The 12689-nt window shown below is 38.6% G+C and overlaps 1 protein-coding gene across 1 annotated transcript in view; it reads left to right on the top strand.

Annotated features, from left to right (window-relative positions):
• The window catches only part of LOC146694066 (uncharacterized), a 41432-nt gene extending 35769 nt beyond the window's left edge, over window positions 1–5663 (top strand). Inside the window, exons 19-23 of the mRNA XM_085478686.1 lie at window positions 658–737; window positions 2368–2527; window positions 3465–3627; window positions 3752–3805; window positions 3905–5663. Coding sequence (XP_085334812.1) covers window positions 658–737; window positions 2368–2527; window positions 3465–3627; window positions 3752–3805; window positions 3905–4158 — 711 coding nt within the window. The 3' untranslated portion in view covers window positions 4159–5663. The remainder of the gene's footprint in view (window positions 1–657; window positions 738–2367; window positions 2528–3464; window positions 3628–3751; window positions 3806–3904) is intronic.
• The last annotated feature ends 7026 nt before the right edge of the window (window positions 5664–12689 follow it).

Genomic DNA, 12689 nt, shown 5'->3' with positions numbered 1-12689 from the left:
GAAAAACATATTAATGGCATTTTGGCGAGATTTTTCATTAAAGTTTTTGTTATTAAAAATGAAGGGCCTCATGCTGCAATGTTCAGTTTTACACAAATAACTGACAGCAATGGTACCTAGTGATCCCAGACAAAAAAGGTTGTTTTTGTGCAGCTTCGATGAGAGAGCTTAGAGCTCCACCCCGCTCCTCTTATACAGTAACTGAGGGTGTTTTTCAATCTGATGTTTAAACTCGTCTAGCGGTGTTGGTTTTGGTTACCACTACTGCAAAAGGTCCATAAATCTGGTAAGACAAAAAAAATTAGATATGTTATGTGTGGAAATGAGACCTGTGTAATGTTTGAATTGTTTCAACTTTTTGTTTTTTTCCTGATTTTTGCATTTCATCTTCTTTTTGTAAAAACTCATAAATTTATGTGTTCATCCATGTGCATTTAAATGCACAAATAAAAGGGTTTGGCTGTTTGTGGATTGTTGAGCAATTTACTGCATTATTTCTGATTCTTCAAGTGCTGTGGAGTGACTGCGTATTGCTCAGCATAACGTGGAGTTCTCTGTTGTAATGACACCTTGTACGAGGGCAGAGATGATGGAGAGGAATGTTCAGAGATGTGTATTCCTTACAATCCGGCTAAAGGGACTCTATGTTGTTCTCAGTTTTATGGCAGCCCGGGACAACACTGCTGTGGGACGGAAATTTACCGGCCTCGTACTGAGATCTGCTGCAATGGACACAGGTGATTGTGTGTGTGTGAGTGAGTGTGTTTGCGTTGCTGCTTTACATTGCTGAGAAAGTCCAGTGAAAAATTAGTTCTTTAACTTTGTTGTTTTAATCAGTTGGAATATAACGCTAGTTGGAATTTTGTCAGACAGGGTGGCTGAAAGTATGGAAACATTTTTTATATGTAGTCTGTCTCTTGAGTGAAAACAGAAACCGTCTGAGAAAGGTGAAGCAGGGAAAAAAAACATTTCGCACGAAACCGTCTGAGAAAGGCAGACGTTCTTTTTTCCCCTTGGAAAATGCGCTGAACTACTGTGCCAAGGAATCTCTCAAACAGCCTGTCTGGGTCTTTTATTGGGTTTGGTGCTAACTGTTAGTTGTTACACCCTGTCTGGTCATGACTTATGTCTTTCAGTGACTGATTTTTTTATTTTTTTTATGTGGACACTAACAGAGAGATGAAGCTGTAGCTCTAATGATGTTCTACTTTTAATTCCCAGCCTGTGTAAAGACTGTGGTAAAGACATTATCTTTCAAGCTGGCATCCAGCAGTGAACATGAGAACTCTAACTCAGCCTGTTAGGAGCATGTTTCTTCATGTCGCTGTCCATATTTAATTATAATTAGTACCTCTGTTTTCCACCCATACAAATCAGAACATGTGTGATTTGTTTAATTACTTTACATTGCTGATGAAAACTGGAATTTCCTCCTTTTTTTTAGAATCAGTATGGGAACACGGGAGCATGGGAACAACTTATTCTGTCTCTTCTGTGAGAACGAAGGGATTAAAAAAACATCTGCATGGCACAATCCATTCAAACAGACATGGTGTCTGAGATAGGAAGACACAAAATAAGCAGAAATTCAGCTTCATCTGTTTCCTCTTAACTTACTGTGCCAAACCTCTCTTTGTCAGCCTGTCTGAGTCCCTGACTCTGACTGCCATTTGAAATTTTTATGTTTAAAAACCCTGTCTGTGTGCATGACTCATCTCCTGGGATGCCTTTTTGTTTTCAGTCGGATTTCTCAGAACCCTCCAGCTGTGACGTAATAACCCTATTCACCACACTACTGTGTTGCCCTTACCGTTATTTCATCATTCAGTATTTCTCATATGGGTTGAAAGAAGTATTGATGTATAAAATATCACGTTCAGATCTCAGTTTCTGTTTTATGGTTAGTTCCAGATCAGCTGAACTCGTTGAATTGTGGCTGTTTTCAGCTACAGTAGCTGTACAGTAACAGCAACACTGGGTATAAATGCATTCTGTGTAGACTCTGAGTGTTGAAATTGCTCTGATAGTGTGTTTCTTTCACTTCACCCTGTGTAAACACTGTTTTGAAGCAGAGAGGAAGTTATCTTTCAGGCTGACTTCAAGCAACATACATAAGCAGTGATCTAAGTGGGCTAGTACTTATATATTGTCTTTCTACTCAAGCAAACACTCAAAGCACTTACTTCTATAAGCATCATTCACTTAAATATAGACATTCATACAGCTCATTTATGAGCCTAAGTACTTTGTACTAATATTCGGAGTGTAACAGCAGCAACTTGGGGTTCACTTAGCCTCTTATGAGCATACTTCTTTATGTCACTGTACTTAATTTAATTCTAACTGCTACCTCTGTTTTCCACTCAGACACCCCAAATCAGAAAACCTTCACTGCTGTGGGGTCAAAGCCTACAACATTAAAGACCCACAGATGAAGTGCTGTGCAGGAACACTGTACAATCTGACATCATTAGACAAGCATGGAGGGGACGCTCAGTGCTGCGGATCCATCCTGCAAAAGCCACAGGTAGATTTATTAATGGTGTTATCTGAGGATCTGTTGTTTGTGCATCTATTCATGTCTTACACTGTATTATATCATTGTCACGGTTCGCTTGAGGACTCACACGCAGGACTCAGAGGCACAGTTGGTATTTATTACAGTTCCACCAGGTGTATATACAATTAGTGCAGGGGTAGTGCTATATACAAAGCGGTGACAGGGAAAAGGCTCCGGGGAAATCCAGGTAGGGAAAAGACACTTGCTCCTCTTCTGACTCTCTCCTATCGTGACCAGTCTCTCTCCAAACACTCACAAAAAAACAGGAATCCACTCGGGGAATGCAGGGTCGGGTCCAGGGGATCTATGTACAGAAGGAAACACACGTTAGAGGTTTTGCGCAGGGAAGAACTTGCTCAGAGCTGGGCTGCACTGACGCGAGTCACACGCAAAGATCCAGCAATGAGTAGAAGCCACTCCCTGGCTTAAATGCTGGCTGCACTGATGAGGCCCAGGTGTTTCCTCTTCAGAGGGGCGTGGGCCAAGGGCATGAATCCACCATGAGTTCCGCCCTGGCGAGAGAGAGAGAGAGAGAGCAAGAGAGAGAACTAGTCAGCGGCCTGCTGATCCCCTGGCCGTGACAATCATAAGATCTTATAACATAAAACAGTTGCGAAGTTGGAGTAGTTATTGTTAATATCAGGCTCAGTGAGCTCCTCTAAGCAGTTTTCTCTAAGGCCATAGTGAAATCTATGTTTGAACTGCACTCTGGATCTATTTACTGTATATCTGACAGTCAGAATAACTTAAGTCAAATCCATTCTTCGTTCCCATGTGCAAAAAATATAGCTAAATTCAGCCAACGTACCAAAATTACTGACTGAACTTAATGTTGTGGCCTCACTGGTTGCAAACGATTATGCTTTCATTAACCATAATGAATTATATATCTTTTCAAAACCAGGATATTTGCTGCTCAAGCCAGGAAAAAGAGGTGCTTTACTCTGTCAAGACAGGATTTGGATGCTGTGGTCACCTCTATTACAACACCAGCCTGTGCTCATGCTGTGCGGAGAGGCTGAGAAGAATCCATGAACCAGGAAAGGATCAGAGAAACATGATGCATGGTCTGTTGTGTCTGCTTAAATGTCCTCTCACAAAGTTAAACTTCATTTTGTGTCATTTTGACTTCATAGCACAGTTGAGGTAATGCGTTTGACCAATAATATGCCTGTAATGTTCTTTTTTTAGGATCCAGACTTCTATCTTTGAATAATCTAAACACAAGTGATCTCTGCAAAGAAAGTAAGATATCATCTATAATTTTCAATATTGGAACAAATGTTGTTCTTAAATTTTTTTATGGGTTTTTAATGTAATGTACTTGTGTATCTCTTTATTTAGTGTACATTGGGACTGTGGAAAGTGTGTCTGTGAAGAGCGTTGTGTTCAGGAATGTGCTATGGGTTCATGGGAAATATTCCAACGTGACAGCTCTGCCTTTGCATCACATCTTGGACATAGATGATCACTGCAAATCACCTAAACTGTTTCTTGGGAAGACCTACATCTTTAACAACGTTAATATTTTCACTGATTTCAACCATGACTCTGTTCTTCAGTCGCTCCATTTCATTTTTTATAAATGTTCATCTTAGATCACCACTGTCTGATCTATGTATGGTCAGTTATTAGCTATTCCCTTGTTTTTGTCTTAGAACAAGTACTTAATTTTTATTTACTCAGTGCTGGTTTTCTTACTCTAAAATAGTGCTACACTAAGAGTAATGCATAGGGGTTTTTTATCCTCAGAAGAATGTACTGTTAAAGTACTCATTACAGGGATGTTCTCTTACATGGTCTATTAACAATATAACACTGAACCTTAGAAATGCCCATTAATTTGTAAAACTCTACCCTAAAAGGAAAGACCATTGAAGCTTAACATTTGGGCACTTTGCTGGTGTAAGCATAAAATCAAAGAACCAGCCATATTTCTATCACACATTTTATTTTTACATTAGTTATTGTTGTGCAAGCACACATGAAAATGTTTTAAAATGTGATCTTTTTAATCTTTTTGTTACCTAAATAATTGAAGAACATGTAACTCAATTGAATTAATTCATTAACTGAAATATGTTTACTCAATAATGCATTATAGAAAAAATTAACTTGATTAGGGATTGCATTACTTTTCAACTGTTTAAATTTAAAAAATCCAGAATTAGTTATTAGTGATATTACTTACAAGTTGCTATCAGTAATGCATTAAATGTTCAACGCTCATTTCCATCCAAACCATGTTGCTCTGTTTTTGAACGCATCCCAAAATGTGTGCTTGGTAATTACTACTGTTACACAGCTAATTAGTGCACAGTGTTGTTAACTTATACATGCAGTAATGCAATATGACCATTATCTTTCAAAGTCTTAAAAAGCTAAAGTAGTAACTAGGATATCCAAGCTAGTGTTGGTTTGAAATTAACAGTAGCTAACACCTTAGCTATCAGTGTAACAGGAAGCAAGGCATGCAAGAATGTTAGCATACAGCTTAACGGTCACATAAGCTAAAGTGCTATCAGCTAATATTGTTTGTCATTTGAAATTTTTGTGACTGTTATTTCTATGCCTCTTTTTTGCACTGAACTAAATTGTAAATGGCAACTATTTGCACTTTTTGAACCATACAATTGAATGTATAAATGTACTGTAAAGCATGATTTATTTGAAAGATAAAGCTTGTAACTGTCAAATGGTTAGTTGACAATACCATTATTATAAGCACCCCAGTTCTCACTGATCCCTCTAAAAATGCAATATTTCTGTTTCTTTGTAAGTACCTACTTTTAATCACCTTGACCCAAGTTCTTTTTATATATGTGACTTTCGGGAAGATGTTTGGCATTTATTGTACTGTGTCTTTACTAAATTGGTAAGAACATACCTTTAAGCTACTAACAGGACAAGCTCATGATATACAGTATATATATTATATATTATATTGCATGTTTATATTTAATATTTAATAGCACCTCCTGTATTATTAAGTTTTAAATAAATAAGAAGATAAGAATAATTGAATGTGTGTGTGATTTTTTTTATTACTTTTATTACTTATTATTTTATTTATTACTTTATTACTTTTTATTACATAACAATTTATTGGACTATATATACATAACTATTACTACATTTTATATACACATTGTTTATTTGTATATTCGTAGATATTCAACAGAATTAGATAATAAATCAATACTCTGTGCTTATTTTTCTTACTTTACTTTACGGATACCCATATGGATACCACATACCCAAAACATACTAGGGAGTGCATAATTTTTTCATTTTTTGGTTTGTTTGTTTTTTTGCTCTTTTTAAAATTCTTTATAAAACACAATGTCATCGGATTTGATTTAAGGTCCAGATTTTTCCTTGGGATTTAATGTTGCAGTCACATGCTGCTGTTCAACCATTTAGAAACATCTCATTATATTTAATACATTACACTGGGTTATATGTTGTAGATGTACATCTTGTGGCTCGAGCATGCTCCCCTCCAGCTACAGGACTTTACAGGACTACCTGGAGACCTTCACTCTGTCTGTCCTTTTCTACTCTAAGTGGTGTGTAGTGAATGTGACAGTGACCAAAACCACCTGAGTTCTTCCTAACCGGAAACCCTGGTAGACGAATGAAGAACAGGCTCTGATCAGAACTCGAAACACAGCCTTCAGGCTGGGGGACAGTTCTCTGGAGAGCACTGCCAGAGCCAACCCGAGGAGGGGCATCAAACAAGCCAAGGAGACCTCCAGGAGAAGGATTAAGGGCTTCCAGACAGACAACCACCGCCAAGTGTAGAGAGGCAGTCAAGCCCTCACCAACTTCAAAGGCCAGAGCCCCCCAACCCCCGACAGCAGCCTTTCTCGTGAAAACCAGGACCAAGACAGGTGACGCCTTTGCACCATGCCCACCACCGGTTTGACCTGCTGCCCTTCGGTCTGTGCCTAGGGTCAATCAGGTCCCACACCTCTAGACTCACTCCAATATCCTACTCGTGTTGTAGTTTTATAAACATCTCTCACTACCTAGCCTTGTTTACCAGTTTGCTTGGTTTTTGACAGCCGTGTACTTAACTTGTCTGTGTCCTCCTTTCTCCAGAGAGTCTGAAGGAAAGGTCAGCCTCATTCTTACCTTCTTTTTCTCCACTCTGTCACATCCTTTTAGACTCCGATTGAAACCTCTATTCCACAGGTGTCAAACTCCAGGCCTCAAGGGCCCCTGTCCTGCAGGTTTTATATGTGTCCTTGATCCAACGCAGGGGATTTAAATGGCTAAATTACCTCCCCAACATGTCTTGAAGTTCTCCAGAAACCTGGTAATGAACTAATCATTTGATTCAGGTGTGTTCACCCAGGGTGTTATCTAAAACCTGCAGGACACCGCCCTCGAGGCCTGGAGTTCGACACCCCTGCTCTATTCTGTCAAAAGAGAGGGGAGCTGTTGATTCCTGTTTAACACTTAACTGAAGCATATATATCTGATATTCTAGCCCCCATAAACTCTTTACAGACACTTAGCAGAGAATTCACCTTTTTACCATTGAAGACATACCTGTTGACAGACCAGGGTTTTTTAAAGCCTGTGGGCAACACTCAGCCTCTTAACCCTTCCACTCTGGTCCGCGTGCAGTCACTTGTAAACAATAAAAGATAACTGAAAACTATTTCATGCTATGCAGGGTGTGATGCTTTTATTTTGAAGTTTTGACTTTTATTTATGTATGGATGCATGCAAGTGAATCCTTCAAAGTTATGTCGTGTTTGTCACTGAAGAAACAACAGTAGCTTTGAGCTCACATCAGTTTCCTGTTACAATCACTTCATGACATAATGCATGCAGGATTTGTGACCGAGCACAACTTTATAACAAGCATTACTCATTCGCAGATGCAAACAGTGAGAGGTTTCATAAACATTCAAGCACACAGAATGAAACTGCTAACTTGACATGATGACAAGACAAGACTGGCAAAAACACTGTAAGACGATTCATGTGAAAATGCCTTACTGCTGATTTCCACCAGCTTGACATTTACTGACATTTGTGACCCTTTGGAAAAAATTATAGCCAACCCCTGTTCTAAATGATGCAGGCTACTGTATATTTTACATGACACAAAAACAAGACTGGCAAAAACACTGTTTGTAAGATAATTCATGTGAAAATGCCTAACTGCTGATTTCCACTAGCTCAACATTTATTTAAAAAACACAGATGTGTCTTTATATGAAACCTGCATATATAATACAAAAATGTTACAGCACCCTTTAAAAATCTGGGAACAATTTAAAATAAAGTTAATATTTAAAAACTTAATCATGTACTTTAGAAATCAGAATATAAGACTGACTTTTTTGGCTTCATCACACAACCACATAATACATAACATGAAAGCGATATGCTTTTCCTTTCTTTTCGATTATTCTTGTCACATTGGAAGGTATGCAAGTGAGCAGTATTTGAAAGTGATGTCTTTAAGAAACAGGGAAAAAATACAGCAAAGTGCTGACAGTGGACTACAGAGATGGATCTGGGCCTCCAGTTGATCATATACTGTACACCAAAGCCCCATCAGAAACGAGATCAGTGGAAGGGTGTCGATTTATGTTTGCACTATGTTAAACAGACCGTTGCATCTATTTCCCATTTTGCTGGCAAAATATGAAGAAGCGTGGGAGGCTTGTGACCTTTGCTGAGAATGATGTATGGAGTCATTTTTGAAACAATAAACAACCTCTCCCTATCTTCTGATCTTGTGTGTTTTTTCTAACAATGACTATGTGGAAGGGAATTTAAAATGCTCAAAGTCGAGGAAACACGTTGCAGCTGGCACTCAATCAGCCTTTACATGTGATTCTTTCCCGTTAAGCCCACAATTCCCACTGGAATATGGTGCAAATAAAAATGTACTGTGCACAACAGGGAAAACACCACTAACAGCATACTGGCAGCTTTAAGGGACACACCAAAAATACCTGACATGCCACTGAAGTGAGAGAATACTTTTTTTAGTATTTGGAGGTGGCCTCATGTTCACATTTACAAAACACAGAAGCGGTTTCTTTTACAGAAAGAAAAGGGGAAAAATATTAAAGTGGAAGCACAGAGAGTTTAGAGAAAAGCAAAAACTAGTAGAACACATATTGTCCAGTTTATAAGTGTGTTTATGACAACTGGAAGACAGCAGGTTCATTCGGTATTTTTGTGGCTCACAACGGGGAGTGAAGGTGGATCACTGAGATGCACAGATGTAAGATACAGTTAAAGCCACTTATAGACTCAGAAGCAAGTGTTACCAACATATTATCAACTGGAGAAACTGTTCTCTAAGTAGTGAGGATGTGGACTGATAAAATAATGTACAAATATTACTTGTTTTATTGCTGTTGCTTATTACCTCAAATTGCTGTAAAGCATTCATGGAAGGAAATCAGTCTCCACCCTTTACACATGACAATGAAGAAAGGTATGCCGCCTGGAACCTTTAAGATGGCACTCAGGAACACCATTGGGGGAAAACAAGGGCGAGACAAACTTGTCTCGGTGTGATGAAACCCTGTGAATGTGTCGAATCTTTCCAGTGAATTGCTTCGCCAAGTCTGCTGGTATTGCTCATGTACAGCAGCCCTCCTGTGTGTGGGCTACATACTAGAGATGGCACGATACCACTTTTTTATGTCCGATACCGATATCATAAATTTGGATATCTGCCGATACCGATATGAATCCGATATAGTGTTTTTTAATCGACAAAACTGTTTTTTTAAATATCTTGCTGCATTTTGTATAAGTTCATACTCAAGTTTAAAACAACAACTACACTAAAGCTATTCTGTTATACCTGTATGCAAAAAAAAAATTTCATAGTTCAGCAATACTGATCAATCTAATAAACTCAAACCTACACCATCCTCCCTATTCTGGTATTTTAAAGAGTACTTAGCGTAAATATTAAGCAACCTAACTAATAGGGTTCCAACTCCCAGCAACAACAAAAATAAATAAATAAAAAATAGGGAACCACCCCTCACGCTCCACCTCATGATGCTTAATCGACGTAATCAACCTTAATTTGATGCAGTGTGAAAAAAAATGCACAGAAATCAATTATTTTTCAAGAAATATTAAATAGATTCAACATCTTTCTTCAACAAAATTGCAGACTGCACAGATGGTACCTTCCCAAAGGAAAAAGTACTATAGCTTACTAGGGTATTTATATTAGACTTAATAGTCACTATATACAGTAATTGACTTCTATTCATTTTACATCAAATTAAAACTTTGGGTGTCAGATAATTATTTATTAAAAGCTAGACATTTTAAATGAGAATAAGAAAGAAAAGTATGTCTTTGTGCCCCCTTTTCCCTGTTAATGCCCTATCGGCCCCCCTGGCTAAACTTTGCTAGATCCGCCCCTGCACAGTTACCAGCCGTCAGCTACGTAGAAAAGGATCCTGGTGTAGAAAGTAATATTAAATAAATTCTAACAACAGCTTATCAAGCTTAAACGTGCTGCTGTTGTTCAGCCGCTGGTTTCCTCTTTCTGGTGTAAAGTGGGCCAAAAACAAACAAGAGAGACGGACTCCCGACAGAAAAGCCGATCAGCTGATCATTAAGCAGTTTCATGATTGAAATAGCAGCAAGAAGAGGCAGTCGCTTGTTAAGCTTAAGGCAGGAATGCTTTACAAACATTCAGAGATGGACTTACACACTTGCTTTACTTCTCTCGGGAATAACTTTGTCGGAGATGAAATGTTGCTAGCGAAGCTCCAAATGCTATCCAGACCACAGGTCCCTCATGCCACAGCCGCTCTATCACGTGATGCATACTGCTCCGACGTGCTAACGTTCTAAGGTGAGTTACAGCGTGTTGCAAGTTTTGTGAGGTGCTTTCATGATATTTAATGGATCGGATTACATTTTTTATTTTTCTCCGATATCCGATCCAGTAATTTAGGTCAGTATCGGACCGATACCGATACGTAATATCGGATCGGTCCATCTCTACTACATACCAGTGAAAATGTAAACATAATGGTCCTAAATTGATAGCACCCACAAAGTTATACTAATGTGGTAAACTTTAGAGAGGGGGTCAGGAAATGAACCTATCCGGTTGTTCAGTCTGATGTCACTAGCCGTGTCTGGACCTAAACTCCACTGCAGGTCCATATATCAAACGATCACTATGGCATTACTAAGAGTTGAAAAACTGTCTAAAGTCTTTCATCTTTAATAAAATGATCAGCGTTCTGCTCTACCAGGTGTAACAATTGAGTTTAACATCCAGGCATCCATGAAAACGGAATTTATGACATTTTACGGAGTTAGAAGTTAGCAGGGAGTTAGCTCGCTAGCTTCTATCTAAATACAATATAGCATGTCCTGACTGCGGAGTTTTGGAAACAAATTAAAACGTACAGCTCTGTTATCACTTCCAGCATAAATGAAGACAGAAAACTAAACAGCAGTGACGTTTGTAGGGTTACTGAAGTTGGGCTAGCTGGTATATAATGATGTGCTACGTGACCGCTAGCGACACAGCTATGTTAGCATAATATAAACAAGCTAACTTTTTTTCCACTCGATAAAAGTTAACGTGAGTTTTCTCGGTGGTCAGGAACAAATGTAATCGCATGGCAGGATGCTGTAAAAGGACCAAACTTCAGCCAGGAGAACAACTGAGATAATCCATCCATAATACGAGGTTAGTCATTCATATACTGCTGCATGGGCTGGGCTGTAGTTACATCCTAAGGTTTTAAAAACTGAGCTTAAATAAATGATTAGCGGTAATAAAAGCCGAGGGAGGTCAACAGTGATCACTGACTGTTTTAGGAGCTTTTTGAGATCAAATAGAAGAAAATACATAACATTAAACATGTTAACAACACAAAAGCCATATTAAACGCAGACTACTTTAGGCCCGGAAGTAGGATTCGTCGTGTCATCACTGAACAGCCACTGTATTCAAGATTGCAAGACAACAAGGCGGCTTTCACAAACGTTGTCAGCTCCTATGTCTTTTTAATATATTCATTCTAAGTTTATGGGAACACATCAAGTTGTTGGAAATGTAATTGCACACTAATTAAGGTATATTTATGAGTACAGCATTCTTTTTATTTCTATTAAATGACTTCAGGTACTTACTTTACCTTTAACTCCTTTCTGATATTTATTGTGAATTTGTTATTATATGGCATATATTCTATATAAGATAAACAAGACCAATGTATTTACTGCTCCAGTATTTACTATGACATCAACATCATAGAATGGTTGACCCATTCAGAAATACATCACTTCTGTTTTTCCCAGAATTTATAATGGTAAATGGCCTGTATTTATATAGCGCTTTACTAGTCCCTAAGGACCCCAAAGCGCTTTACATATCCAGTCATCCACCCATTCACACACACTGGTGATGGCAAGCTACATTGTAGCCACAGCCACCCTGGGGCGCACTGACAGAGGCGAGGCTGCCGGACACTAGCGCCACCGGGCCCTCTGACCACCACCAGTAGGCAACAGGTGAAGTGTCTTGCCCAAGGACACAACGACCGAGACTGTCCAAGCCGGGGCTCGAACCGGCAACCTTCCGATTACAAGGCGAACTCCCAACTCTTGAGCCACGATCGCCAAGTCTGCTGGTATTGCTCAGCTAATGAGTTCATTGCTTGGGTAAGACCATGGGGAAATTACACAGGATGGGTGTTGCATGAGCAGGTAGCAAGTACTATTTTTAAGCTTTCAAAGTTTATTTTCTAACTTCTTTTTTTCTTTCTTTTTCTTTATTATAATTTATATTATTATATTATTTGCCTATTCATCTCTTTCTCACAAATATTTTTTGTATTTAGGGTTTTTCCATCTAAAATATTTGTGTTTAATATTAATGTATTTTTTTTTTTAAACTTTCATGAAGAAAAAGAAAGGATGACCAGTACTTTGGTCAACACAAAAACTGGAATGGGTCAAACTGACCCTTAACACAATTAGAAGGTGTATTATGTGTAGTGTATTATGACAGATGTTTAAATGTCACTGAGGCAAAAGGATATGAAGTCACAGACAAAGGTTAAAAGCTTCCTTCTTCGGTCAGAGTAAAATCCAGCCA

This window comes from Copadichromis virginalis, linkage group LG14 (genome assembly GCF_057382275.1).
Source record: "Copadichromis virginalis isolate Kocher_CV1m ecotype Utaka linkage group LG14, C_Virginalis_male_GT1.1, whole genome shotgun sequence".
NCBI classification, from domain to species: Eukaryota; Metazoa; Chordata; class Actinopteri; order Cichliformes; family Cichlidae; genus Copadichromis; species Copadichromis virginalis.
Note: the sequence above shows the minus strand (reverse complement) of the source record. Positions and strands in the feature narration are given on the sequence as shown.